Source organism: Rhinopithecus roxellana, chromosome 14 (assembly GCF_007565055.1).
Source record: "Rhinopithecus roxellana isolate Shanxi Qingling chromosome 14, ASM756505v1, whole genome shotgun sequence".
NCBI classification, from domain to species: Eukaryota; Metazoa; Chordata; class Mammalia; order Primates; family Cercopithecidae; genus Rhinopithecus; species Rhinopithecus roxellana.
Window position 1 is genome coordinate 51,512,804 of NC_044562.1, and position 24,888 is coordinate 51,537,691.

At 34.2% G+C, this 24,888-nt stretch overlaps 1 protein-coding gene across 5 annotated transcripts in view; it reads right to left on the bottom strand.

The window, feature by feature from the left end:
- Window positions 1–24,888, bottom strand: part of DNAJC10 (DnaJ heat shock protein family (Hsp40) member C10) — a 55,080-nt gene that overhangs the window by 12,155 nt on the left and 18,037 nt on the right. For 4 of the 5 annotated variants that reach the window (XM_010357181.2, XM_010357183.2, XM_010357184.2 and 1 more), the window contains 13 exons: window positions 22,148–22,285; window positions 21,070–21,156; window positions 18,563–18,652; window positions 17,604–17,717; window positions 15,251–15,365; window positions 11,186–11,313; window positions 10,782–10,898; window positions 8,171–8,272; window positions 6,802–6,957; window positions 5,436–5,569; window positions 4,432–4,485; window positions 4,015–4,162; window positions 358–477 (listed from right to left, as the gene is read on the bottom strand). In XM_010357181.2, coding sequence (XP_010355483.1) covers window positions 358–477; window positions 4,015–4,162; window positions 4,432–4,485; window positions 5,436–5,569; window positions 6,802–6,957; window positions 8,171–8,272; window positions 10,782–10,898; window positions 11,186–11,313; window positions 15,251–15,365; window positions 17,604–17,717; window positions 18,563–18,652; window positions 21,070–21,156; window positions 22,148–22,285 — 1,503 coding nt within the window. The remainder of the gene's footprint in view (window positions 1–357; window positions 478–4,014; window positions 4,163–4,431; window positions 4,486–5,435; window positions 5,570–6,801; window positions 6,958–8,170; window positions 8,273–10,781; window positions 10,899–11,185; window positions 11,314–15,250; window positions 15,366–17,603; window positions 17,718–18,562; window positions 18,653–21,069; window positions 21,157–22,147; window positions 22,286–24,888) is intronic. The other variant, XM_010357185.2, reaches the window with a different exon arrangement.

Here is a 24,888-nt window from a genome sequence, read left to right on the forward strand (position 1 = left end):
AGAGTATTCTTAGTGACCTCAACAGTCACCATAACCTTTCACAGGAAGTAGAAAATTACCTTGAATTCCAGCACCCAAAGATAATAATGAATAATACTTTTTTTGTCTCTTTCTAGTAGTTTTTCTGTTAATTAGTATAAAAATATTAAGGCAATTGAATCTGTATCAACCATGAGACAAAAAAACCTTTTAAGATCGCTTGGTATACACGTAAATTTTAAAAACTTGTAACAGTAATATGTAATAATACAAAAAAAAAGACAGGGAGCAGAAAATAGAAAAGACATTACTCAGACTAAAACACATCTTTTGAGCTTGGCCTACTAAGGGAAGGAACAGAGGAAAGTCTGGACATACCTTTGCTCTTTCGTAGAAATAAAATTTAACAGTTGGATAGGCTCTGATACCAGCTTTCTGGCATGTCTGAGCATAAGCCTGACAGTCTACTTTTCCGGCTTTCACTTTTCCTTTAATCATCTGAAAAAGAAAAATATGGTTTGTCATTTTGTTTGGCATAAACTATTTTGGCAACAACAAAGCAATAGGATATAAAACATTTTGTGTCTAAGAATTTATTTAAAAAACTTTAATTCTTCCTACTCAAACAAGCTTATTTCCACATTATCCCTTTAAGCCTCTATTCACCTAGCACCACCTCTCCAAGAGCAAATAAACCCTCCTTTGCCTTATCAAGAAAACTGAGTGGCTTTATCCTGAAATGTCTCAACTTCCTGCTACCCACAACTGGCACATCATACCATAAATGTGTTTCTGTTTCTTTTTCTCCTTTCACTGGGGGTGTGCTGTGGTAGGACTCTTTGGGGACTGTTTGTCTTGTGAAGGCTGACTACTCCATCTGTATTCTCCAGTCCCTCCCTGTCAGAATGCATATTCTCCAGTGAAGATGTATATAATCACGAAAGGATTCCTTCCTGGATTACGGCTCCTCTGCCATTGTGCTTCTCATGCTCTCTCTTTTTTTCCCGAGCAGCAGTCTACTCTTTCACTGCTTCCCCACTGTCTGCTTATTTGGCAACATTTTAGTCTGGCTTCTGTGCTTACTGCTCCCTCCACTGAAACTGCTGTAAGTTCACCAGTGACCGCTTGACCAAACTGGGCACTTTTTGATCTTCTTATTGGGCAACTGATGTTTACTGCTGACCACTCTTTTTTTTTTTTTTTTTTTTTTTAAACAACTGGTGATCAATTTATTAAAATAGTTGACTTAAGCATCTAAAATGGTGACTTCCACCTCAACTCCTGGCTCAATACTGATGGAAGTAATCTGTTTAACAATCTCAGAAGGACTGTGCGAGGCTGACCACTCCTTTCTTTTCTTATTTCTTTTTTAGCATTTATCACTACTCTCTCTTGGCTTTCTTACCGCTCTGTCTGTTCTTCCTTTTTCCAGCATGAGGATCTGCTTTACCTGCCCCTCAAGTTATCAGAGTTTCATCTTTGATCAACAATCTTTTCACTGTGAACAGTTGCCCAGGGTGGTTTTCCGTATCTATATGCTAATGTACCCCAATCACTCTCTTCAATTTCATAGCTAACTACAAATTGGCCTGCTTTGGGTGAATGCTGCATAAGCACCCAAACACAGCATGTCCCCTGAACCCACTCTTCCTCCTGTCCTATTCATTCCCTTCAAGCCAGAAATTAGGCTTATCCAGACTCCTCTCTATCCTTCATCTGTCACATTCAATACTATTTATTCTCATCTCTCTTTTGTATTTGTCCCCTTCTTTCTATCATCACTGCCCCAATCCTGATTAAAGTTATCACCTCTCACTTCAGGACAATTAAAACATCTTTGCTGCCCCTAGTTTCGTCCCCAAGGCAGGGGTATACTAATATGCAGACTAACTTGCGTTAGGGCACAAGCATGTAGGCAGACACACACACACACACACACACACACACACACACTCTCTTGCATACTGAAAGTAAGAAAAATGTAGGAATGTTATTTTTGTAAGTTTCTATGTCATTTACAAAATGTGTGTGTATGTGCTTACTTGTATTTCCAATTACTTATGAGATGGCACCATACTGTTTTTGGTGCTCTAAACATCTTTCTCTGGCATCACTGACACTCTTCTGTCCATGTTCCAGCTTCATTCTAATTTTACTGTAGCAACTATCTTGTATTACTTATATTTATTACCATTTTCTCTTTTCACTAGATTAAAATCTCCTTAAAGACATGGAATTTCTTCCTTTTCATCTTCCTTTTCTTCATCTGGAGTTATATGGCCCTACTACTTAGCATAATTGCTTTTCACTTGGTACTTAAAATTTGTTGAATGAGTGGTCTTTTTCATGTTTAATAATTTTCTACTAGATATAATACAGAGTTGCACTACAAAGTTTATAATTAAGTAGAGTTTTTAGTACATGAGAAATGGAGTAAAACAGAATCATTACAGAAGGAAGCATAAGAAGATTAGAATAAATGGAAAGAATAAACCTCTTATCTGATACACCAGCTAATAACAAAAATAATCTTTCATAGCTAGTAAGACCTTTAAAATCCCTCTGCTAAAAAATTCCCATGGCCTGGGATGCTAAGCTTTAGTGTGAACTGGTGGAACTGGCACTGACTTTCTCATTCTAGTTGAATGTTTTATACCAACACTAGTGGCAAGAATTCCTTGAGTTATGGAGGCCAGAAAGCTATCAACCTGGATTAGGTCACTAATAAGACTGTTATGACAGAAAGAAACACCAAAAACTCAGACTACATTGAGGGTATGTATTCAGTTTAATTTTATATAAGCATTTACTGAGTTAGGCCCTGGGGATATAAAAATAAATAAAACATGGACTTTGCCCTCAGGAAGAGATAGCCATTTTCAAAGGAAGATGGACAATGCTATACCAAAAAAAAACCAAACCAAAACCAACCAACCAAACAAAACCCAAAATTGCTACAACTAAATATTTCCATTGGTATTCAGCTCCTTTTATTTCTGGTCAAATTTAAAATCTTTCAAGTAATAATAAATAAATAATTAATATGCATTGTATCAGTACACTTGGTAACATATCCAGGTGACAATGATTAACTGAGAAGGGCACAGAATAGAGCAGTGCCATCAGAGCTAACTTTTGTAGGAAGAGGAGAAAAAATACAGATGACCAAGGTAAGGACAGAGCATTTTAGAGAGAGGGGGTAGCATGTAAATAAGGATACATGTTCAGAGAACCTGGAGTACTCTGTTATACTGGAATCTAAGGTGTGAGGTGGACAATAGAGATAGAGCTCATATCAGACACCTGAAGTCAATGTATGCATATTGAGAAACTTAGTAAGCCAGAGAGGGAAATATTTTAGAAGATCACCAGGGCAGCACTGACAAAGGTAGGCTGACAGTCTTGAACAACAAAGGCTTGAACTGTGTTGAACTGCTTGAACTGGGAATTTTTTTTTCTAAGCAATTGCAGATGGAAAATATAATATTCATAGGATGTGAAACCCTGCATACAGAGGACCCACTGTGAGGCCTGAGCATGAACAGATTTTGGTATGGAATGGGGGTTCCTGGAACCAATCCCCTGAGTATACCAAGGGAAGACTGTACTTAAAAGGCAAATATGGTTAAGTCTAGACAACAGATGATAAAGGGTTGAATAAACAGGTTAGCAGCAGAAATGAATAAGAAATGACATTTGAAAGACATTTAGGAGATAAAACTGACAGAATCTAGTGACTGCCTGGAGGGCAACAGAGTACTTGGGTGGGGAAGAGGAAATAGACAAGAGGGAGAAGAAAGAGAAATTTCTGGCTTTTATGGTTAGTAGATGATGATGTCTACCAAGATAGAGAAGATGTTAGCTAAAAGCTTTAACAAAGAAAGAGGAAATCTACTACAGATTATAATCATAGAAATATAATAGTTATTTTTAAATTCAGAGGAAACATTTAAGAAAAAAACCTAAAAATTATGTATTTAAAATGTTTTATCTAATTACTAAAACACGAATGTTGTTACAACAGGTAAGACTTACCCTAGCCAAGAGCTCAAACTCTGGAGCAAAATTCTGGCAAGGTCCACACCAAGGAGCATAGAAATCAATCACCCAGTGATTTTTCCCTTGTAGAACTTTTTCACTGAAAGTCTGAGGTGTTAGATCTGTGGATACTTGAGGTAAAAATCTGTGGCAAAGGATCAAAATCATTTTTCATTATATAAAACCAAAGCAAACATCTAAAATGTAGTAATATTGTAATACTTTCTAAGTTAAAAATGATGTCAAGGAATGGCAACGTAATAAAGTACAGTACCATCTTGGTTAATATAATCCTTTACTAACTAATTTAAAAGGCTAGAACTTTAACCCATAGTAAATTTAACTATTGACATAAAAGGGGGGTAAATAGCTTTGAATCTATTTTATACAAAGATATACATTTTAATTACTCACCCTAGACCCCAGATTCTCAGGGAATAAGCATCCCTATTCCAACCATTGTAACTGCTGAGAGAAGAAAAAATGTTAGTTGTAAATAGGATTCTCTATTATTGGATGTATTCAGAAAACAATCTTATTGTAGCAATTTAAAAAACAAGTTATACTGATTGATTTCATCTGGCATCTCTCCTCAGATATTCCTAGCTACAAATTCTGTTTACAAGGCCTCACAAATGTATTTTTCTCTAGTCTTGGTATCTTTGTGTCCCAGACAGCCCAGAATGTCTAGCTATCTACTGGACATCTCCTGTAGACCTATGGGAACTGCAAAACTCAGAATGTCCATGGTTTTAGTTTCTGAATCTTTATTCAAGTTATTACTGTCTGTTAAATTCCTACCAATTTTTAGACACGTCAAAAACTACCTACAAAATGCAGCCTTTCATAATTTCCTCATAGTTGAGATCCTTTCCTCCCTTGAAATCCACGGTTCAATTTTACTTGTTTAATAACATTCATCATATGTACCTTACATTTGCATTTTCTACCTGAAATACCACATGGTGTTGTGGAAATAGCATGGATGCTGAGACAGACTTATCTATCTAAGCCTTAGATAACTTCTAGACCTTGGATTCTAAGGTCTGAGAATCACAGTTTGCTTCTCTGTAATAGTAGGAAGGGCAGTAATTCCTAGTTCACAAAGTATATGTGAGGATTATTGGAAATAAGGTGAGTAAAGCATCTAATATAGTACCTGAAACCAAATAAGGACTTAATAAATGTTAGCTCTTCCTTTCCTTATCTTTTTGTCTAGACTATAAGCTTTATGCCCAGTGAGACTGTTCAGTACTCTCTTTTCATCTTCTGAAGTGCTCATTAACATACTATCTTTACGTCCTGGGCTCCCAATAAATATTTGTTGGGTTAACTTTTATTTTGTTCAGGTAACTTAACTGTTAAGTGTATAATTAAATAATTATAATACATGCCTTCAAATATGAGAGAATACTTACTGATACTGATAAGCTTTATTTGATTTTGGGGGAAAAAATCTTATCTCAGGGTATCTTTGAACATTTTCCTGGGCACAAAAAGAATGATACTGTTGGCAATCTATACTGCCCACATTGATCAGTCCAGTTAATGTCTATAAAAGAAGAAACGGATTACCTCCATCACTTTTTACATATGTTTACAATAAAGAAACAAGCATTATATTATTATAGTGAAATAGTTATTATGTATCAGTGACTTTCACCCAGTAAAAACGGATAAGGGTTTAACATAAAATAGACCACTTATACTAATGAATTTGTAATCTAATTTTGTAATTAAGCACTTACTAAAATTATTGCAGATTAAACAATTTACTTCATTTACCTGTTACATGAGAAAAAACTATGTACTTCTAAAATTCAAAGTGCCAGAAACTAATGAAAGTCTTTGCAATATTTCAAAGAATTACTGTTTCCAATGAAAACAAGCATTGTAGGTATCTAATATGTTATACTGACTCACACCTGAACTTAAAAATTTTATTGAAAAGAGCACAAAAATATGTAATCCTAAATGTTAAGATACTAGAAATCATTTTACCTCAGATTTATTTTTTATCTTGTAAATAAATGTGAAGTAGTAATTGCATTTTCCATTCTGGTATTTAAGTAATTTGTTTCCAATCTTGTACAACTTAAAACATGGTGCCTATTTTCAGGAAATTTTCTAATACACATGCTGAAAGCTTTTTGTTTTCTTACTTTTAAGTCCTACAATATGTGGGGAAATGTTATCTTTAAGCTCTAAAAATAAAGCAGAAAAAAAAATTAGAAAAAATTGAAACAAAAACTGAGGTAAAGTTTTGGGTTGTTTTTGGCAACAATTTAGTTAAAAGCAACGGATTTACTGGGCACGGTGGCTCATGTTTGTAATCCAAGCACTTGGAAAGGCAGAGGTAGGCAGACTACTTGAGGCCAGGAGTTCAGGACCAGCCTGGCCAACATGGCAAAACCCTGTTTCTACCAAAAATACAAAAACTAGCTAGACGTGGTAGCACATGCCTGTAATCCCAGCTACGAGGGTGGCTGAGGTTGCAGTGAATCAAGATTGCGCCATTGCACTCCAGAGTAAGACTCTGTACCTCGCCGACCAAAAAAAAAAAAAAAAAAAAAAAAAGTGTACCAGATGCTATACACACAAAAAGGGTAGGCTATACCATTCACATACCAGACAGAAACAGAGCTGTAATCAAAGTGGTATGATCAGAACTGTTATTAAGTAATAATTTAATTGTGGGTTCACTCACATCAGTTTCAAAATAATTCTGTTAAATAAACATTCTTAGTAAATGTTAAGATTAAAAATAAATGATTTTTACTATACCCGGGCCATTCTTTTCCATTCTGGCATTAAGACTTGACAAGGATGACACCACGGAGAATAGAAATCAACCATCCAGACTTCGTTGTGTTTTCTTTGTGTAACTAGTTCATTGAAGGTGGTGGGTGTAAGGGAGACCACTGAAGGATTCATAAGATCCTGAAGAGAATATAGTTTCCTTTATAATATATATATAAAACACAGCTGTTCATATATTCCTGGAAAATTGTTGGTACAGGCTGAGTATCTCTTATCCAAAATACTTGGAAGTATTGTGAATTTTGAATTTTGGAATATTTGCATATATTTTGGGGATGAAACCCAAGGCTAAACATGAAATTCAGACTTTGGAACATTTCAGATTTAAGATTTTTGGATTTAGGGGTGCTCAATCCGTGTATGTCCTTTAGAAAGTTCCCATTTTTGAGAAACCAAAAGATGCTTAAGGACAGCTAAAAGAAATCTAATGTGAATTAACTTAAAAAATGAAAATAAACCTAACTTAAATTTTTTAAGTTTGGATTTTGCTCATCAGTTTTGTAAGAAATCAAGGTCTATTTTTCCTTTATCTCTACGTATCACTAAAATCATAACAGGCAGGGAAAAGACGCGATTTTAAGTTTCCGTGTGGATAATACAAGAGTTTCAAGGGCTGCCTGGATGTCTACAGAGGCCATAAAGTTCTGTTCTAGAACCAAGAATGACTGGCTTGGAAATGATTCTTTAATTGCTAATGGAAAGCCTCATTAGTCAGGAAACCTCTCATTTTTCTGACATTCTGACTGGCGATACTACACCTTTCTACAGATTCTTTGTTCCAAATGATATTTTAACAAAGCTTCAGCCTACAACAATCAGGTAATACTAATGAAGAGGGTAGCTTCACTGGAAAAACACCACAAAACGTTACGTTAGAGAAGGAGGAACAGATGAGTAGGACAAGGTTGGAGGGTCATTAAATGAATAATAATAAACAAGAATTTTTCATTTTTTTCTAGGCGCCCCCTGTAAGTATTTCAGTCAATCAAGAGTGTTACTGAGAAGAAAAAAAAAGATGCTGTAGATGCCGGACACTTGTTTTCAGAGAAAACGGCGCAAAGGGGTGATAACATGAAAGTATACCGCATATGTTCAATAAAGAATTGTGTCCATTGTTTATAAGGCACTGTATATACCAGGTAACAAGTAAAACACAGATTTACATTGAGTTTAGTAAGAGTAAAACATTAGAAAAATTCTTTAAAAACCAGTTTGTCAGAAAATAGTTTGGGCATGAAAAGAATAAATCCTATTAAACAATATGAAATATTCATACAGGGTATAACATATAAAAAGACAAATTTCTAGCCACATAGTCTATAGTTTGAAATACCTCTATGAATTCCAAGATTTGTTCAGCAGAGTGATGTCCTTCATACTCATGAATGTTGGACTGGTTGAACACCACTGTTGTTGGATAAGCCTGAATGTTATACTGATAGGAAGGAGAATACAAATTAAAGATTTTATAGATTTCACCTATTTGTTACAAATTTGTAACAAGTTTGCCTTTAACAGGATTTTAAAAACCCATTTCTAAATTGCTGGTGACAAAAATTTTAGTCTCACCAAATTTAGCAAAGGACTCATGGCAATGAATACTGCTAACTACTGATGAATACCTGATCCTTGATCCTTATTTATAGCTGTTCCATTAGCCATGAAAACCATAGACATTGAAACATTGAGAAATTGACATAGGTAATTACACGAACGGTCCCTTTTTACTCTCCTGAACCAAGGTAAGAAGAAGCTATAAAGAACAGGCTGTATCTCTAGCTTGAGTCTTTTTTTAAACCATAATAAATACTTTTTCTACAAATAGATGATGATCAGGAAATAAAATAGCAAGAATAAAGACACAAATAATTGGGGGGTACATGATTATATTTTAGGTTAAAGAATTATGAATCATGCCCTATGAATGTAATCACTTTGTCTTCTTTCTTCAAGATAGCCTTTTTAGTAGGAAATGCTTAATCTCCTTCTCAGAAATAAAATGGGCACCAGCCCAGGAAGCAACTCTCTCAAGCTATTATTGTTACTTTTTAAGTTATAAAGAGATCCCTGTCTGTAGATTTGCTGTAGCTGAACCTTGCACTCTTAAAGTTTTAAGTACTCATCAGCAAATTGGAATCTTTGACCAGGATTCAAAATAATTTTTGAAAAAACAATGGAAACATTTATATTAGTCTTGAAAAATGTGTGCAAATTCAAATAATTCATTGATTAACAAAGCAATTACAGCTAAAATTTAATGTGTTTACTATGTGTTGAGCGTTATTTTAGCATTTAACATGTAGTTTCTCATTTATTCTTCACAACAATTCTACTTAGTTGCTAAAATTATAAAACCCACTGTATAGATTAGGAAACTAAGCTACCGAGAGGCTAAGTAACTTGGTCAAGGTCAACCAATTGATGAGTGGCAACTAACTGGTGAGTGTGAATTTTGGCCTCTATTCCAGGTAAATCAGATATCAGTTTTAAATGCTTACACTGAACTCACATTTGTTTAATGAGCTAAGATGGAAAGTAGAAAAACTGAAGGAATTAAAATTAAGATAATTATTGTTTATCACATAAATTTTGTATCTTTGGCATTTCTTTCAAAGTTACAGATAAAATATTCAAAACCAAAGGACTTATTCATTTCCTTTTATAAAAATGTATTTTAATGAAATTTCTACAGGCATGTGCCACTGCTACTGGCTTAAACTTCCATGATGTTCTAAAAGTGTATGGCTTTCTTTTGTTTTCCTTCCTCTTCCCATTTCTTTTTTCCCTTTATCTTTTCTCCATCTATTTTTTTTTAACTTTTTTTTATGAGTTATTTAAAACATTCACAAAAGTAGAGAGCAACAAATTCTCGCGTATTCATATAGCTACAATAATCACTGACTCGCGGCTTTTTATTTCACTTATACTCCCTTTCTAGTCTACTCCTAAGATTATTTTACAGCAAATTGCAGATGATCTGTAATTTCATCCACAAATATTTCAACATATTTAAAATGTAAGGACTCCCCTCCATATAACCATAGTATCATTTTTGTTATCAAAAATTAACAATAATTACCTGAAATCATCAGATACCTTGTCACTGTTCACATTTCCTCAATTATCTTTCTTTGCACTTGGTTTGTTTAAATTGCATCCAAACAAAGTCTAAATGCTGTATTTGACTGATAGTCTGTTAAGTCTCCTTAATCTCTCCTCCACTATATACAATGTATTTGACCAATAAACTGGGTGTTTGTCCTGTAAAGTTCTCCACATATTGGAAAGTACAGATTTCATATCCATGGTGTCACTTAATATGCTCTCCTGTCATTCGATTTCCTATAGACTAATAGATCTGGAGATAGATCTACTAGAGGATTGATTTTTTTTTTTTTTTTTGGCCAAGAGTATTTTATAGGTGATATTACGTACTTTCATTCTACGGTATGTAATTTCTAGTTTTTCCTGCAACTGAGGAGTGAATATTTACCTGAGAAAATATTTTCATTTAAAAAAGATTTCAAAAGGCTTGTTCATTGTTTTAACTTCCTTCCAGCAAATATACTTAGAAGTAGTAGGAAAGCCAAAGAAAAAAAATTATAAAACTATAAAATGTCAAAAATATTAAAGAAATATAACAATCTTAAATAACTGGAAAATCATATAAGCATTTTATCAAGTTAATGAAAACAGTTGCCTGAATTTGATAAATAAGACCTTATTTACATTCGATCCACTGATGATCTGTAATCAGTCTTTTGGATTGGTTTAATCCAATCATATTTGATATCATTTTCTAAAAAAAATTATTTGTTTAAATAATTACTACTCTAAATAGAAGATGTATTATTTCTAAGTTATTTTATTGTTTTAATAATAAACAGCCCAAAGGTCTCCATTTTATAAAATTAATTAGAATAATTTTTGATACTTTGCCTTACCATGTTACAAAGTCCCTCATGAACTGTACAATCTAGTGTACCAAACTTAAGCTGACCATAAAGAAGATTTGATGCTCTTCGTAACTCTGGTAGTAAAGCTCGACATGGTGGACACCACTAGGGAAGAAAAAACATTCATAAGCACCGAGCCAAATGACACAAACCGCACCCCCCCATCATTTCTGCAACAAGTAATATGCTAAGTAACACAAACTGTATTTAGTGGCAAACCTTCCCTGGAGGGGTAATTACATTAGCATTCATTTAGAAGCAATGTGCATTAGTGGCCACAATGGATGACACAGTTCTAGTACTAATGATTCAAAGTTATCTAGAAAATGTCTTTTTGCCATAAGAGGAGAAAACCTGACAATGTTAGAATTTGACAGACAAAAATTACTTACAGGGGCAAAGAAATCAACAAGCCATGGTTCTTTGTCATTGGCAGGAAAATTTTGAGGTCCAAGTGTGGTAACATGAGAATTCACACTTTCTTTGGCAAAGGCAAGTATATCATATAGAATCTTCTTTCCTTTCAAAGTGAATGAGAGAAATTAAAATCTAAATTCTGCTTTTTGTATGCACAGAAACATTTCAAAGTTTTTACACTCAAAATATTAAAGAAGATAAATTATGAACAAACTGATTTTGGTGAGGTTTTAGTGTTCTGTATACTATACAGGGCTTAGCTCTGATAGGAGTACCCTTTTCTTGCACACTCTTCTGTTTCCTGGACTAAAAATGTCAAAATTGGCCAGGCGCGCTGGCTCATGCCTGTAATCCCAGCACTTGGGAGGCCAAGGCAGGCAGATCACGAGGTCAGGAGATCGAGACCATCCTGGCTAACACGGTGAAACCCTGTCTCTACTAAAAATACAAAAAATTAGCCAGGCATGGTGGCGCGTGCCTGTAGTCCCAGCTACTCGGAAGGCTGAGGCAGAATTGCTTGAATCTGGGAGGTGGAGGTTGCAGTGAGCAGAGATCTCGCCATTGCACTCCAGCCTGGTGACAGAGTGAGACTCCATCTCAAAAAAAAAAAAAAAAAAGTCAAAATCTCTTTGAAATGTTCCCTCATCTTCAGAGGTAGAATAATGACTTTTTTATAGGGTTCTTTAAATTATTTGTGCTTACTTCGGTGATTATTATGGCCTAACTCCTAAATCGTTTTCTACAACCTAGACTTCTCTTAGGAATTCAAAACCCATGTTACCAACTGCCCAGTGAAAAATTTGTACTTGGATATCACCTAAACACATCAAACACAATACAGTCCTGCATAATGATATTTCAGGCAATGGTGGACCACCTATATGATGGGGTCCCATAAGATTATAATGGAGCTGAAAAATTATTATGACTCAGTGATGGTGTTGCTGTTGTAACTCTGTAGTGCAACACACTACCCCTTTTCTATATTTAGATACATTTAGATACACAAACTCTTACCACTGTTACAGTTGCTTATGGTATTCAGTACACTGTAACACATTGTACAGCTCTGTAGCCTAGGAGCAACAGGCTATACTGTATAGCCTAGATGTGTAGCAGATTATGCCATCTAGTGTTTTTAAAGTACGCTCTCTGATGTTTGCACAACCATGAAATCACCTAACGACACATTTCTCAGAAGACGTCTCTGTCGCTGACACATGGCCATATATTCAAATTGAGGCTGTGCTGTTTTCCTCCAAACCTGCTCCTTTTCTCACCATCCTTATCTTGGCAATAACATAATTATCCACTAGCTGCCTAAATATAATTCCCCAGAGTAAGCCTTGACTTTTTTCTCTGCCCTGTATCATAGTAATTCTATCCATTCCATCTCTTACCATTTCCAACCCATTGCTACTGCCTGAACTCAGTCTGGCCTACTGCAATAACCTGGCTAGTGTTTCTTCACTCAGCCTTCCTTAACTAATCCATTTTCTACATTGCTACCACAGTCCACTTACACTGAATAGTACAATCACTCAATCGCAATTTCGTTAAGACAGAAACATAGGTATTATCCTTGACTCTCTCTCTCGACCTCCCACACATCTCAACAGTCACCAAGTAATACTGATTTTGCATTCTTGGTCTTTTACAAATCTACTTCTCTTCATGTCTGTTACTATCAGAGAAGCTAGCTACCATATTGAGAGCAGCCCTACAAAGGACCACATGATGAGGAACTGAGGCCTCTGCCAATAGCCAGTGAGGAACTTAGGCTTCCTGCCACATGAGGCCTCCTGACCATTGCAGGAGAAAGCCTGGAACCAGATCCTGTAGCCAGTCTGGCCTTCAGAGGACCAGAGCCCTTGTGTATTTTGAATACAACCTCATGAGAAAATCCATGTCTGGAACTACCCAGCTAAACTGTTCTCAGATTCCTGACCACCAAAAACTGAATTAATACATGTTTGTTTTAAACCACTGAGTTTTGGGGTAATTTACTACCAAGCAATAGACAATAAACACTCCCCACTGCAAACATTTTTGAAAACCTGTCCATAAAAAAAAATTGTCCATTTATTTGTCTGTTTTTCCTAATAGCCCACAATGTTCTTTGTATTAGAAATTACTAATTATAGTTCACATTTTTTCGTATTCTTCAGTAGTGTACCTGGTACATGTAGATGCTCAATAACTATTTTAATCCAAACAATGTAAGTTCTATTACAAAGCTAGTAAGAGCACATAAAAGGAAGTGCTTGGAGATTCACAATGTATTTCCCAGGGAAGAAGCTGCTTTAAGTTTTGAAGGGCAATTTGGAGTTTCCTAAATATTCTGTGGAACAGGAAGGAGTGATTACAATGCAGGAGGAAAAATCATGTGTGAAGGCACCTAGAGGAGTGAAAGGACATGGCATTCACAAGGATCCAAAGGTAGCTGGAGCTAAGACTATCTGGAAGGGCAGCAGTGGGAATTAAGATTGGAAAAACTGGCAGAGCCAGACTGTAAACATATCCCATTCACTTAACAAACATTTCCTGAGTTCTTACTATGTGCCAGGCACCACTCTAGGTGCTGGAGATAGAGCAGTGAGCAAAACAGACAAGATTATTGCCTCTATGCTAAGGAATCTGAAGCTTATGCTATAAGAAATCAGGAAAGTCAAGGCAGAAAAGTGATACAAGAATGGAATGGACAATAACTGCAAACAAAACAAGGAATCGATTGTAAGGAAGAAAGGCTAGGAGATAAGCAACCCTCCTAGAGAATATTATTATAATAGATGAAGGAGATAATGGGCCTGAAACAAAGCAGTAAGCACAGAGAAGAGGGATGTCTGATAACTATTTCAGAGATAAAAAATAATATAATTCTATTATTAAAACTTAGTCATTTCTAGCACTTTTAGTGCATGGTATAGTTTAAACCTAGGTTTTGGAGTCAGTCAAATTTTGATTCAAAATCTACCATGGCTAGTTTCCAGTTGTCTGTCATAGGGCAAGTTACTTAACCTTTCTGAGTCTCCATTTTCTCCTTCACTGGGCTGTTGTAAAGATAAAAATGAATCACGTATGCGAGGCTTTTGGCAGAATGTCTGACTTGTAGAAAGCAGTGAATAAACAGTAGTTACTGTGAGGGTTATCTTACCCCAAGCCTTTGCTCACAAACTTCCTCCAGCCTAGAGGTCTCACTTCTTTTTCCCCTATAGTTGCTCGGGGAAACTGAGCACTTTATGCTCAATTCAAATACCACTTCTTGACCTCTACTATGCAGAAGTCTATTTTATCTTGTTGTAGTTAATATGCAATGACCATTAAGGTATTTTTTATGTTTTCTTATGGATCTCCCTCCTCCGTTCCCTACTACACTATTTTAAACTTCTTGAAGGAGTTCATGTCTTACAAATTTATATCCTCAACATTGAAAGCAGTGCTAGGTGCTAATGGGCATTTCATCGGTATGCGTTATTCACTTAACTGTATGATAGTTGGTAGTCTGTGTGTTTCTTTTGCTACATTTGACTTCTTTCAGGACAAGGACTCTGCTGTAGTCTGAACTCTTGGAGTTGAGACTGCACTCACATAAATGCAGAGCTAAAGTCCCAAATAGGCTGAAATAAAATTATAAATGCAAGAAAGATAACAAGGCAGTTAATCGGAAGTCTAGTGGGAGAAAAACCAAAAGGAATGTCTGGAAATTGCCTATAATGGCTGAGATGATACACATGGCAAGCTGGAATATAAACTGCAGGTGTTGCTTGCTTTTGCCAACAAGCAGGACTTGAATTTCTCACTAGCTTGACTTATCACCAGAAACCCTGATCAAAATATTGAATAGAGAAAAGGCATTTATGTTAAAAAGAAGGGTAAAGAGAATAAAATGACTACATATAATTCAAAATATCTGTCCTCTTATTTACTTAGAAAAGTTATTTACGATAAGCATGTCCATACAAAATAAGTTTAAAAAGCACAATTAGAAAACTTCTATTTGAAAATGAAGCTACATTTTTTATCATTTTTTCCATTCTTACCATGATGAATTTCATATTCTTTGGTTCCTTGTCCTTTAAATACTGCTAGAGATGGCTGAAAAACATACAGATTACTACAGATGTCTGGTGCAGAGGAACAGTCAAACCTGCCAACCTAAAGGAGAAAAAGAAGGTCAAATTTGATAAAAATAGTCTTACCCATTTGATTTGTAAATATTCATGATAATCCAAAAATGGCATTGCCCTAATGACACAGTTTTTAAACAGAAGCTAATAGGCTATGAAAATAAGAGACAGAAATAATTCATTTATATTTAATAATAAAACTCAATTTAGTTAAAAAATGCTTCCTAGAGCGTTAACAAAAACCTGAGGAAATTCCCAAGAAAATATGAAGTTATTCCAGAAACCTACTTTCTGAAGATGTAGAGAATGTTTACATAATCTTGAGATAGAGGAGAGATCATTTTCAGAAGCAGAAATAATGAAGAAAAAGGTTAATGTTTTCAAAAAGTGTGAAAAAGAAGAACGTAAGCACAACAGCCAAATGATAAACCTGGAACAAATTTGTGGCATTTAAGACAGAAGATCCATTAAGAAACAAGATGGGCCAGGTGCGCTGGCTCATGCTTGTAATCCCAGAACTTTGGGAGGCTGAGGTGGGTGAATCGCCTGAGGTTAGGAGTTTGAGATCAGCCTGACCAACATGGTGAAACTATGTCTCTACTAAAAATACAAAAAGTAGCCAGGAGTGGTAGCTTGCGCCTATATTCCCAGCTACTTGGGAGGCTGAGGCAGGAAAACTGCTTGAATCCGGGAGGCGGAGGTTGCAGGGAGCCGAGATCACACCAGTGCACTCCAGCCTGGCTGACAGAGCGACACTACATCACATCAACAAAAACAAACAAACAAAACTGGACAAACATCCCATCAGAAAAAAGAAAATGGGCCACAGATACAAAGAGAAAATTAACTAGAGAACAATTATGATCTGTTAATAATCATGAAAAAGTATTTTTTCCCCCAACCAGTAGAAAGCAACTAAATGAAAGTGAATATTGTTAACATATCACTTGTGGCCTATTGGAATTGTGAAGATTATGAAGAATGAGAGTAGCATGGTGGGCACAGTGTGGAGAAATGGCCACTCATGTGCTGTCGGTGAGATTATAAACTGATAAAACTTTCTGGAGGACTCTAGTAATGAGAATAAAAACCATTTAAGAAAACATAACCTTGAGTTGAAAATTTCCCATATGGCCAGGTGCGGTGGTTCATGTCTGTAATCCCAGCACTTTGGGAGGCTGAGGTGGGCGGATCACCTGAGGTCAGGAATTCAAGCCCAGCTTGGCTAACATGGAGAAACCCAGTCTCTACTAAAAGTACAAAAATTAGCCTGACTTGGTGGCACACGCCTGTAGTCCCAGCTACTCAGGAGGGAATCACTGGAACCCGGAATCACTTGAACCCGTGAGGCTGAGGCTGCAGTGAGTCAAGAGCATGCCACTGCATTCCAGCCTGGGTGACAGAATGACTCTGTCTCAAAATAAAAAAAAGAAAAGAAAATTTCCCACACTAAAGATAAGATCTGCGTAATTTGATATAAAAAATAAAGGAAATGACATAAAATCAGTAAGAGAAGATATGATAAACAATTATGGCATAGCCATATAGTAAGCCACTATGTAGCCTTTAGGGAATAATGAGGCTATACATGTGTACATGGATATAGAGATTTTATATACATATAAATATACATGGATTTTTGCAAGCCTGCGAAAAAGTTTATGATATTGGTGAACGACAAAAGTTAACAAAAAAAGTATACAGTGAATTCATTTTGATTAAAACGCAGACATATACATTTACATGTGTAGCTCTATTACAATGGCCATTACAATATGTATGCATGTGCACACATATACATATGCCTACATACGCATATGGGCACTCACAAAATGTTTAAATGGTCATACAGTAAATACTTAGCAGGGTTATGAACAATGTTAAGAGTATGGGTGATGTTTTTAGATAATTATTTTTGTACTTATTTATTGTCCTGATTTTTAAACAATGACCGAGAATTACTTATATAAAGAAATAAGAATTTTAAAAAGGGAAAGATAACTTCCTATAGTATGCATTCCAGAAAAATTGTATGATACAGGTTTATCAAATGCCGAAATAAATGAAAATTAGCCACTTTCAGATTACATATAAACTTTTAATAAAAAAGAGGAAAAAGAAAGCACAAACCAAGACCAAAAGCACTTATAGGCTTCTTATAATTTCAAATAAGACTTTTTATGTAATTTAAAATTTAATTACTATATGTGTTAAATTTACAAGAAAGTACACCAGCAGAAGGCTAGGCAGAAGACATTTTTCTTACTTGAATATGATCATTTTTAAGTAAAGTTTTTAGTTTTTTCAACTCATGATCATTTGAATTTTCATTTTTTCCAAAATGAAAAAATAAGAGCCACCGATGATGAGCCAAACGATCCTAAAAGTGATAAAGAAAGGCTATGTCAGAGATGGGAAATTCTAAAGGTTGTAATCTTCATTTCTATGACTTGAAGTTAGTTTTACCTCCCCTACCCATTATTTCAAAATACTGTCTAAAATTCAGACCCACTCATTCTCTTATTTTGTAGTTTACTTAGAATAATGCTATGTAAAATAAATATTATAGGAGGGTTAGTCACTAAATTATAAAATCTTAAAGTAGATGACTGCCAAACACAAATACATGATTTTAACAGCATATAGCTAAAAAGTTGGGTGGCAAAGTTGTCAGTTTTTCAGGCTTAACACATAAGATCTGGTAGTGATACAGACTTCAAAAGGTCCGTGGTTAGGAAGTATTTCATTTTGTGCAAAAGTAACTGTGGTTTTTGCCAGTACTTTTAAATGGCAAAAACTGCAATTACTTTTGCATCAACCTAATAGAAAAAAAATGATTCTACCACAAGCAATATTTCTCAGCATTCTATCCATAAACTGAATACTTCTTCTTAGTAATAAATATAATCTGTTCTGTAAGCAAGAACAAAAAGTTACGAATCAGATCCAAAGTTGCTGCGATTAAAATTCTGCCTTTTCTGATGTTCCTTTTGAAGCTCACCTTCAGGACTGGGTAGGTTTTCCATAACTACAGATCCATCTTGAATTAGCAACACCAGAACTCCAATTATAATTTAACCTACAAATGACTAATATATAATCCTTTGAGACTGCTACTTTCAATTCTCTCTAGAGATGAATAAAACAAATGCTGATTTTAAAATGTTAAGACTTGAAATGTTACCAACGTTCATTGCTACTTATTATTATTAATAAAAACATTACCTCTAGTGTGTTTGCCGAAAGTAGTTCAAAATCTGGAAGATTATGTATTACTTCCAAATATATTTCTTTAGCATCCAATGAGTTAAGAAACTAGAAAAAGAAAATCACATTGTAATCTTTTTGAATAAATATTCATTATATTTGATATCTTTCTTTTGTTTTTTCAATTTCCAATGTAGTATTTTTAGGAAAATATTATAGAAGGTAAACAGTTTTTCAAACAATTCCAAATGTCTTTTTTCAAAAACAAAAAAGTGTATTTTGGCAATTATCAAAAATATTATATAATGGGGCCGTTTCTTAAATAGTGATATACAATAAATTCTATTATAAGGTGTTGCATTAACTGGAATTTTTAATTAATTATGCTGTGTATTCTATAAAAATCCTCAGAATAATCCTGAGTGACCTCTCAATCATCAAGAAAACCATTATGTTTAGCTTAATTTTAATGCTAACCATGTTTTACAGAATGCCAATGCTTTACACATTCACGTAAGAATTTTTATTACACTAGAAGAAGAAGAATAGATTATTGAAGACACTTCTTTCCCCAACCAATAATAAAGATTAATTAAGAGGAACTTAAAACTGGAAAATTGGAATGGCTCTTATTGCTCATTATAGAGGTTTTCATCTAAAAACCAAACCACTTAGGAATTTTTAGAGTAAAATATAATGATACAGATCTTATCTTAAACTTGTTTTAGGCCTGAGTCTCTTATTTAAAACACAAATGAGTATAAAAGGCCCTTCTAACAAATCTTCTTTATTTCTGTCAATATTTTATCCTCAGCATACTTTTTTTGTCATAGAACTCTCCCTGCTGGTCTGATTCTCTCAATGAAGCAGCTGTTATTATAAAGAATGCAGCAATGGTTACATCAAGAAAATGTATATGAAAGGTGACAAAACAGAGTTTAATATATGTCTTTAATTACAAACCATCTATGTTTAACAGTTTACGTATTACTTAAACTCATTAAACACTTGTACGAAGAATCATGGAATCCACAGCTTAATCATGCTAGGCATGAGAACAAACGTATGGCTAAAAACAATAGGTACAACATAAGAATAAAAATTCAGGTTTTTTCTTAAGATTCTTTCCTTAAAACTTTAAAAAAAAAATCTATAGCATAACATTCTTAGAGGTCTATATGAAATAGCTCCTGCTACCAAAGAGCTTAAAATGCCAAAACAAATCTTTCACGCCTCAGTTCTACAGCTTATTCACTTTAGTCCTATTCACTACGAAGATTTTACTAAAATGCCTATTACACAGCCTATATAAACTTGCAGTGATTAATCTACTAGAACCTCAATATAAACCTGTTTCTGTTGGAGGATAATTTGATAGTTATACCTATAAAGGATTGCTATCTTATCTAGCCTCTGAATTCCACCTACCATATATATTTAGCTGGCATACTGTTTCATATTTTGTAAAACCTGAATGCTTTTGGAAGGGACAAGTAGTGTTTAATTCACCACTCCCTGTTATTATATTTCCAGAGTCATTCATTCCTGTTTCCTGTCTTTGACCTTGCAATTTTCTATCATGAAGCCCAGAGACTATAACACTGAAGGCAAGAGGCTCTATTGTTGGACAGGGTGTAGGCAATCCTTGTGGACTGATGGCACAGAATAAACTAGCACAACTTTTCTGGAGGGCAATCTGGCAATACCAATTGAGTTTAAAATGGCCACAGCACTCCCATTCTAAAAAGATAACTGAAAAAGTGCACAAGGATAAATACACAAGATTGCTCATTACAACATTGCTTATAATCTTAAGAAAGTAGAAACACACACCAAGAAAGAACTGATAAAGTATGTCACATGTAGTCAATGACTTACCACCCAGGGATCATAAATTACTTCAAAGATAATTTATACATATTCATTTATAAAACAATAAAGTATGCATATAAAATGTATATTTTTAAAGAAAGTACTTTCCTGATACACTGAGTGAAAAAACCAGATTACAAAATAGAATCTACTATATTATCCCATTTATGAAAAATTACATATCTGTATCCATCCATCCATTTTATGCGTATAAACACATTTTAAAGATAGAGCCATAGATTTTCTTGATCAATTTGTTATAAGGTATGAGAAAAAGAGAAATCAAGAATAACACCAGGGCATTTGGCTTGAATACTAAAGGACAGAATTTTCATCAAATAATATGGGAAAAAACTGGATGAAGCAGATTTATGGGGGGATATTGGGAATATGGTTATAGGCATTTAAATATGAGACACAGACTAATATCCCAAGGGAGATACTGAATGAGCAGTGATATATACGTATGTACATACATACATATAAATACAGAAGCGCACATGCACACATCCACACACACATATAGAAGTGCATGTGTATAATATATCTGGAGTGGAAAACAGAGGTTTGAGCCATAGATATAAACTAGAGAATTGCTGGCACAAAGTCATAATTGCATATATATGTCAGTAGAGATCTGGATGGGTATTTACCAAGATTTGGTGGTGGCTGTCTATTATTGATTTGGTTTTAGGGAATTTTGCATCTTCTTTATACAGCTCTGTGCCATATGTGAATTTCTGAAAAGAGTATATGTTATCTTTATCAACATCTAAAAAAAGCAGAATTAAAATACAGAGGGAAAACTAAAGGAGATTTGTCTTATCAGAGTCCTTATTTTCTTTTGGGATTCCATAGTGACCCATCCAATATCCCACTATTTATCTCAGTTCCTTGACAATGAGATTGAGCCTCAGTTTCCTCATTCAAACTTAGGACGGTATGCCACATTAGTACATGTGAAAACTAAGTTTACACCAGAATGCCATGGGGTAGTTTAGAAAAATACTTAGGCCCCAGCCAAAACTACCACTGATCTATATTTTTAACATTAGAAAATAAACAATTAGGCTGGGAGTGGTGACTCACGCCTGTAATCCCAGCTCTCTGGGAGGCCGAGGTGGGCAGATCACCTGAGGTCAGGAGTTCAAGACCAGCCTGGCCAACATGGCAAAACCCCGTCTCTACTAAAAGTACAAAAATTAGCCAGGTGTGGTGGTGGGTGCCTGTAATCCCAGCTACTCAGGAGGGTGAGGGAGAAGAATCACTTGAACCTGGGAGGCAGAGGTTACACTGAGCTGAGATTGTGCCACTGCACTTCACAGAGTGGGTGACGAGAGTGAGATTCCGTCTCAAAAAAAAGAAAATAAACAATTAAATCAAAAACAATGAAAACTCATGGTATAAATGCTCTTTTGTATAACCTAGGAATGTACTCCATACTTTTGAGGTTTAAAAATATAATGGTTTTAAATGTAAGGTAATTTTAAAGGTAAAGATGTAATGACTTTAAATGAAATGTAATCTTCAGTTTAAAAATAATCCTTAAATTTTATAATCTGAAGCATGTATTAAAAAGAATCTCAGAAATTAAATACCTGTTCTAAATAAGGGTTCCACAAGACAATATAAATTGTTCATTTCTTTGCTCACTGCTTACAAAAATAATGTATTATTTTTGAGTGCATTTGTATATTATATGTAAAAGAATTAGTTTAAAGTGATTCATACCAAAATACTGTTTTTCTCTCTGTTATTTAAAGTGGCTCCAGGAGGAAAATAAGCAGTAGTACTTGTTGTAATATCTAAGCTTTTACAAAGGTTATCCTGGGTAGCACAGTCCATCCATCCTACATTAACAAGACCATCCTAAAATGGAAAAGAAACAGAAAACAAACCATGTTGTAAATAGGAGGCAAAAAGTTAAAGGGATTTAGAGCTTTACTTAGCTAAAAACACAATTTTTCTACCACAAAATTAAAACTTCATGCCTTAGTTCTACAGCAAAGTTAAGTAGATTTCTAATATTATTAGAAATATTTGAAAGTAGACAATATTTCCAATATTATAAATTACTTAATAAATTTAGAAATGTTAAGTGCAGAAAATGGTACTTAGTAACTTGAGAAATGTTTTTTCCCTAATAGTAGAAATCTACTTTTTATAATTCTCTCTACGAATCCACAAAAAACTACATTTACAATTTTTATAGAAAGTGAGCTGTCCAACAGTCTTTCAGGTTAAAGAAAATAAACCAAACTACTGTTAAAGACTTTTCATTATGGCTATCCTTTTAATAATTATACAGTTTATGAGACATTCTCTGTATGTGTCTATAATGTGCATTTAAATTAGTATCTCCCCAGTTTTCATCTACAGTGGCTAAACTAATCCTTTAGTGAGCTCCAAAATCCTACACGAAAAGTACATTTCTCAGAACCTTAAGTTACTGAAAAAATTTTTTGGACTGGGCAAGTTAGTAAACAAATAGAGTTCTAACATACATTCAACTGGGATCTTGGAAAGATAAGGGAGAATAAGACAGAAACAAGTGAAATAACAGCTGACAGGTTTCCACAACTGATGAAAGATATTAACATAGCTATAGTGATAAAGAAGTCTAGTTAATCTCAATCAGAATAAATAAGAAACTCAGACCTATGTATATCATAATGAAACTTCAGAAAATCACAAACAATTAAAAGCTAAGAATAGATCTTGATCTAGGTGGTGTTACATGGGAGCATATATATGTAAAAATTAAGTTGTACACTTAAGATTTATTCACGTAACTGCATTTAAGATAGAACTTAGAAAAAATATTTGATTAAAATATGTAACAGCAAAGTTTCAGCAGTAGTAAAATAATTTGTTTAGTACTCTTGCATTAGGTAACAAATGAGTAAGTCAGGATACATGTACAAAATTTCTAGGGTACCCATTAAATGAACAATAAAAGAATGGGTAACTAAAGATCTAGTAGAGATGGGAAATGAAATTTTAAAAATCACTTGATTAATCCAAAAGAAGCAAAAAGGAAAAAGGACTAGAAAACAGGTAGGACAAATATAAAACTAACAAGATGGTAAGTATAAAGCCAACTATATCAGGAATAATATTAAATGTAAATGGACTAAAATAAAGAATGGCAACTAGATAAATACAAAACCTACTTACATGCTGATTGCAGGCTAATAAATATAAGGATACAGTAAGGCTGACAGTAAAAAATGGAAAAATGCCAACATTAAACAAAAGAAAGCTGGTGTAGCTATATTAGTATCAGTCAAGGTAGACTTGGAGGCAAAAGGCATGAAAGGAGATAAAGAGGGTTATTTCATCAGGTTAGAGATTCAAATCACCAAGAAAACATACAATTCTAAATTAATATCTACCTATTAACAAAACATCAAAATAAATACAAATTGACAGAAAACAAAGGAAATAGAAATATCCACAAAGTAGTGCAGGATAGTAAGACACTTCTCTGTTATTGATAGAATAGGCAGACAATAAAATTATTAAGATCTAGAGGATTTGATCAACATAGCTAACAAATTGGACCCAACTGATTTTATAGAAATGTGCACTTGTGAATTACAGGATTCATTTCCAAATGCACATGAAACATTTATAAAAATTTACCACATATTGGGCCATGAAAAAAGGCCTAACCACTTAAAAAAACTGAATCCATGTTCATTATCCACGGTAGAATTTAGCTAGCCAAAAAATAACAACAGTACTTTTAAAAATACCCTTTATGATTAGGAACAAAAAATAAAGAATCTGTGATTCAAAGAGAAATAAAAATGGAAGATTAAAATATATTTTGAACTGCTAATCAAAATACTATATATATCAAAATAGAAGATTTACCTAAAGTTGTACTAATTTACAATCTAAATTCATGTATTAGAAAGGAAAGCCTGAAGATCAATGAACTAATCATTCAAGAACAGCAAATTAAATAAAAAAAAAGTAGAGGGAAGGAAATATAGTACTTAAGTCAATGAAATAAAGAAACGTGCAGTAAAAAAAGAAAAATCAATAAAGCTAAAACTTGAGACTTTGAAAAGACTTATAAAGCTTAAAAAACCTCTCCTTGGACAGAATAAGAATAAAAACAGATGACACACACACAAAAAATATGATCAGAAAGTAAGAAAGAACATCACTACAGATCCTACAGATATAAAAAAATAGGATATTATGTACAATTTTTATAGCAATACATTTAGACATTTGGTAGAAAGAACGAAGTCTTAGAAAAACAGAATTTACCAAATAGAGGAAGTAGAAAAATCAATCAATCAATCAATCAAGAGAGATCAGAGAAAAGTCTATAAAAACGGATTTAAAGACAACTCCAGGCCCAGATGGTTTCCTGATAAATTCTACCAAAAAAAAATTTTTTTTGAGAAAGAAATAACACCAGTTGTACAGAAACTGTTTCCAAAGAAGAGAAAAAG